Source organism: Acanthisitta chloris, unplaced genomic scaffold (genome assembly GCF_000695815.1).
Source record: "Acanthisitta chloris isolate BGI_N310 unplaced genomic scaffold, ASM69581v1 scaffold10079, whole genome shotgun sequence".
NCBI lineage: Eukaryota > Metazoa > Chordata > Aves > Passeriformes > Acanthisittidae > Acanthisitta > Acanthisitta chloris.
Window position 1 is genome coordinate 18,227 of NW_008693070.1, and position 5,841 is coordinate 24,067.

The 5,841-nt window shown below is 52.2% G+C and overlaps 1 protein-coding gene across 1 annotated transcript in view; it reads right to left on the reverse strand.

Moving 5' to 3' along the window:
• IFFO1 (intermediate filament family orphan 1) overlaps window positions 1-5,841 on the reverse strand; it is a gene marked incomplete at its 5' end in the record, with an annotated part of 10,042 nt that overhangs the window by 2,642 nt on the left and 1,559 nt on the right. The window contains 5 exons of the mRNA XM_009082935.1: window positions 600-760; window positions 1,235-1,240; window positions 1,692-1,832; window positions 2,080-2,175; window positions 2,262-2,322. Coding sequence (XP_009081183.1) covers window positions 600-760; window positions 1,235-1,240; window positions 1,692-1,832; window positions 2,080-2,175; window positions 2,262-2,322 — 465 coding nt within the window. The remainder of the gene's footprint in view (window positions 1-599; window positions 761-1,234; window positions 1,241-1,691; window positions 1,833-2,079; window positions 2,176-2,261; window positions 2,323-5,841) is intronic.

Sequence of the window (5,841 nt, forward strand, 5' to 3'; positions counted from 1 at the left end):
TCGGTGCAAATCGCTCCTGCTCACAGGAAAGGCTGCAGCTCTTGGAGATCTCGCCAGGGTGAACTCAAGTGTGCCCAAACTCAACAGCTGATGGGGAGGGGGCTGGCTTTATGGTCAGGAACCCCAGCAAATTCAGGCAGGGATTCCCAAAAGGCAGGAAGGAGAACAAGAAGAGGAGAGTTATACCAGCTCCCACCCTTGGCATGGGTGGGCTCAGGTCTCACAGGAAAGGCTGCAGCTCTTGGAGATCTCGCCAGGGTGAACTCAAGTGTGCCCAAACTCAACAGCTGATGGGGAGGGGGCTGGCTTTATGGTCAGGAACCCCAGCAAATTCAGGCAGGGATTCCCAAAAGGCAGGAAGGAGAACAAGAAGAGGAGAGTTATACCAGCTCCCACCCTTGGCATGGGTGGGCTCAGGTCTCCTAGGGGGTCACTCCCACTGTGCCACAGAGCACAGGGTGTACCTACTCTGCAGCAGCACCTCCCATCTTGCCCTGACCTGGGAAGGGGAGCCACAGGCCACCCCTGCCCTCAACAGGGAGCCTGGTGCTGTAGTGGGCTCAACACCATCGGCAGAGGTGCGCAGCAGCCGCACTCACAGCTGGTTCAGCATCCTCTGCATTTCCTCATTGATACTCATGGCCGTGGTCTCGTCCTCCTCTTCCTCTTCAGGTTTTCGGGAGGCATCGCTCTCTGACAGCGAGGTGTCTTCATCACTGACCTGCTTGCGCTCCCGCTTCCGCCCCACCGAGGCTGGGACCTTAACGGGAGACAAGTGCAGAGACTACAGAAACGAGGCCGGGTCCGAGGTCAGGAGCAGGTAGTTGGGAGGAGATGGAGGGGGAAGGAATGGTGGGGGGACAGGCAGGGAAAGAGAGAAATACAGAAAGAAAGAAAGAAAGGAAGGAAGGAAGAAAAAAAAGAGAGAGAGAGAGAGAGAGATGGGCTCATTATGATCAGATCAAAGATGGATGCAATGGAAAAAACATGGTTTTAGCATTTTCTAAAATTAAAACTAAGCAACTAAAGATGAAATCTGTGAATCTCATGAGAAAAAACAACGTGGGTTTACTGCAGAAAAACTCAAATCACCCACCCCCCCAGTCCAGAGACAGAGAAACACAGTGGCAGAAACAGGAAAAAAGTCTGAAAAAGGTGAAATATGTCAATATTTACAGTCCAACCTTATATAAAGTTTAAAATTTGTAAAATTTCCCAACTGAATGAAACTAACCAGTTGCTTCTGCAGGGACAAAGAGTGAGACAGAAAGGCAGCAACATCAAGAAAGAGAAAAGAGACAGAGACAGAGAAGAGAGACAGAGAGAAGATGACGGAGAGGGGAAGGGGAAGGAGAGAGATGGAATTAGAGACAGATGCTCAAGCAACTCGTCTCCCTCCTGCAGCTGTTCCCCTATCACTGTGAGGTCCCCGGGCCCAACACAACAGGTCAGCAAGAGACTGAGGGGACTCTCAATGCCCAAAGCAACACCTGGAGCTTTCCACCTCCTCTTTGTGCCCTTTCACCTGGTCCTCCCGACAGAGACAGAAAGCAAGGGACCGCAAGGAGCAAGGGTGAGGGTGACCAAGTGTCTCCCCTAACAGGGGGCTGGTGTTGTCTCTTTTACTTCTTTGTGAACTCTCCTCCCCAGAGCCAGTGGCTGAGCATGGAGCAGCAGCAGACGTTTCTCACCTGAAACATCTTGATCATGTCCTCGCAGTTCCGTTGCTGTGCCACGTCGCACAGTTTGGCAGTTATGTCAATGCGCCGGCAGATGTCCATGTCCACCTTCATGGCCTTCTCCTGGATCTTGGTGTCCAGCTCCGTGATGTTCTGAACTCATGGCACCACATGAAGGGGACAACAGAGGAATATTAGGCCAGGCAAACAGCAATCAGTGCCCCCATGTTCTCCCTCATGCAGGACTGCATCTGCATGCTCGCTTTGCTCGCTGCACCCCAGACCAACTCTGCCAGGTCACCTCTGTGCTGGACATGCCCCACCAAGGAACTACTTTTCTACAAGGCCCCACCACCCAGGTAGGACGCTGCTGTGGAGTCTGCAGGGGTTAGGGACTCACATTGCTCATCAATCCCTTGAAGACAACAAGCTCTGCCTTGAGCTGCTCCACCTTCATGGCCAGCTCCTCCTGGCAAGCTTCAGCCTCCTGGGCTTCCTGCCGCAGGCAGAGAGAGACAAGCAAATCAGCATCAGCATGGGGCAGCTGAGGTGTGGGGAAAAGGGGAACACACTGATGCTCACCTCCTGCAACTCGGTCACCCGGTCCTGAAGCTGGACACGCACTGTGTACTCCTCTTCCCATCTAGGGAGACAAACGCACTGCTCAGATCCCATCCGCCTCACCTCGCTGGCTGCCAGAGAGAGAGGACAGAGAGGCAGCTGCTCACCAAAGCTATCTGAGAGAGGGGAGTGACGGCACTGGGGCGGGAAGGAGAACATGCCTAGGAATGCACAGCCTCTTGTTTTCAGGCAATGGCAGCTGCCAAGCCCATCAGCCCCGCCAGGCACGAACCCTGCCCCACCAGAGTTGCCTGCTCTGCAATGGGGGGAGCTGGGGACACCGACCGCAGGCTCTGCACGGCAGCTGCGCTGCACACCCTGTGTCACGCCCCATGGCCAGACACAGTCTGCTGGCCTCTCCATCCGCTCCCAAGCCCTTCAGCCTTGGGTCACGTTAGGTTCAGCTCCAACAGTTAAGAGCAGGTTTGCAGACCTTGCAGAGTTGCCCCCATCACCATAATCTTTGTGACCACATTTGTGTGTTGGCAGTGTTACAGTTCAGGCTGTCCAGAAGCACGAAACCCAATCTTGACACCAAACTACCTCACTGTCAGGGACCACGATGTGCATCAACATGAAGGGCTGCTCTTCTGCCTGTACCAAGGCATAGGGCTGCCATGTGCTGGGTCACACTGCCCAGTCAGGGGAACAAGCTTTCTTGGCTCTATGGCCACATAATAGGTTGGATTCAAGAACATTGTTTCAACCTACAAGGAAGCAGGACAGACTGTCCCAGTTCATGCCAGGCTGGCCAGCGGGTACTGTGTCAGGCTCTGCAGCTTTGCAAAAAGGTCAGCTGCAAGGTGCCTGGCCTTGCTATGCAAAGGCACATCTCCTACCAATTATTATATTATATTTCACTGCATGAGAATGTCCTCTTGGGTCACACTGCAGTGTTGGCCCAGACCACAGTCTGTTGGGAGGCCATCAAGCTGGACTCCTCTTTGCTAAATGACTATTCCACAGAGTAGGGGGGTTGGCAGGCACTGCGGTGCTGCATGGGGCAAGGCTGCTGCATTCTTACTCGGCTCCTGGCTCTTCTGGGAGAGACAGATATTTTTTTCTGAGAAAGCAAGATTACTCTGGGAAAGCAACCAGAGCTGGGCCCTGTCTGGTGCTGTGATCTCTGGTTTCTATTTAATGCTTGCAAGCATCGACACAGACACTGTGACTCTGCACAAGGATGTGAAAAATCTCTCCTCTCACACCAAGTTTGAACAATAAATCCTAAGGTCTAGGAGACCAGAAAGCATATGAAAAGCCCTCACACTTATTATCTTGGAGTATCTGGACAATCTGATGATGTTGAAGAGCCCTGGATTATGAATTTCTAAGCTCTTAAAGCTAGCAATGTTGCTCCTTACTCAAACAACAACAAAACATGCATTCCTCGTGTTGGTATTGGATCCATACCGCAGCTCCAGAAAGGGAGTCAAAGGGAGTTCTCATTCCTTTGGGGAAAGAGAGAGATGAAGGGAAAGGGAATGAGAAAGTTAAAAGGTAAAATTGCCCTTATATGGCAACTGCTCAAACTAGGCCTCCCTCCCCAGGGACAAAACCGTCTTCAACCACAAGAAAAAATTTTCAGCATCTTTCTCGGTGTGCACTTCCTCTTTTTCAGTCCCCGCCTCCCTCCAGGTCTCTATATAGCCTGGACTCACTGGGGAAGTAAAGCACAGCTGCAAATCCTGGCAAGAGCTTCATTTCAATGCTGTGGAAGATGAGTGCAGGTCAGATAAACACTGATTTAAAGGCAGAAGGAAACAGCGATTCACCCCACAAGTGACGAATCTGCGCACCCATTCGTTACAAACCTCTCTCCTGCTCATCTCCTGTGTGGCTCCTTCTTCCCTGCTCCCTCCTGCAATGCACCACTCCTAATAATAACCTGCCTGCAGCACAGCACCCGCACCCCAGTGTGGCCGACGGCCGCTGCCAGGTCACTGCCAGCTGGAAGCAAGGCTGCCCCACACATCCCTACGGCCACCAGCGCATGCCAAGGGGGGACGTGGGTCCCTCTTAAGCCCCTGCAAAGCAACAACCTGCCCGAAGGCTGAAAGAAAACACAGGGCAGAGAGCAAGGGCAGGAGGGTCCCAGCAGCAGGTGGACCCAATCATCTCTTTGCCAGCTACAGGACAGCCCTGCCAAAGCTGTGGATGTGAAAAGATGCAGGGCTGACCCTACAGCATCCCACCTCCCTGCCATGTATGTCCCCTCAACAAGTTCACTTAGCAAAATAAACAACTCCCTCATCTTTAGAAGTCGTGTTCACCGCAAGAGGCACTGGGATGCCTCATCCTGTGCTGCAGTGACAGCACACACAGGTGCTTTGGGGCACGCTTCAGACTGCTCAGGGCTTGAAGCTGCATGTATCCCCCTGTTGCCATGTCTGAACTATGAGCTTCACCTTAATGCTGAAGGCCCTGCAGTCTGGCCCACAACCTTGGAGGGCAATTACAGCAAAAAAAATACCTTCTTGAGGCCTTATAATAAACAAGGGGGCTTATAAAAGCAGTTGAGAGAGACTTTTTACTTGGGCTTGCAGTGATAGGACAACAGTTTTAAACTGAAATAAGGTAGGTTTAGATTGGACATACGGAAGAATATTTTTATGATGGTGGCAAGACACTGGAACAGGCTGTCCAGAGCAGTTGTGGATGCCCCATCCCTGGAAGTGTTCAAGGTCAGGGCTTTGAGGAACCTGATCTAGTGAAATCCCATAGCAAGGAGGTTGGACTAGGTGATCCTTAAAGGTCCTTTCCAACCCAAACCATTTTGTGACTAACACACCATATCATAACACTACTCACCCTGCATCTCCAGCATGTCCTTGAAACATCCATGATAAAAACTACTTGTGTGAATACTGGTGTAGCAGACAGCACAAATGCAATGAGACTCCCATATCCTCAGCACTTAGCAGGTCTGTACAATATTCATAGGCATCTTGTGCCTTTCTCCAGGACACCTAACATCAGCCTGCTCCTCCCAAGTGCCTCTCTCCTGCATCTGCATCTGTTCTCATCCCTCCATATAACCCCCACACCCCTCCCAGATCCCTGACTGGAATTTCAGGCCCCGTGTGTATCCAGAGAGAAGCTCCTGCTGCACTGCCCCAAGTGTGTGGGGTGTACGGCAGCAACACTGCCCTGAAGAAAGTGCTAATTCAGGCACCCAAGTCATGGGTCAGAGAAATGGGAAGTCCTGTGGGGACTTCATACGGTCTTTTCCATCTGCCCTCAGGCAGGTGGCAAAGGCATGACACCAGCTGCATTGTCCCCACAGCAGATCTCAGCTTGCCATGGCAGGGAAGTCTCAGCTCCCAGGGGATGTTGGTGTCAGCCCTCAGCATGGAAAAGGGTATGGAAATGGGATCCTCCTGTTCCATTCCCCTGTTTGGGACCTGGCTGCACCCGTCAGAAAGTTCCCTATGCTGGATAGGGTCTGGGGGTGGGGTCTGCTTTCCCCCAGCTCCTGGTAACACACTCCAAAAATAGATCCCACCAATAACATTGGCTCATAGCAGCTTGTGGTGCCCCC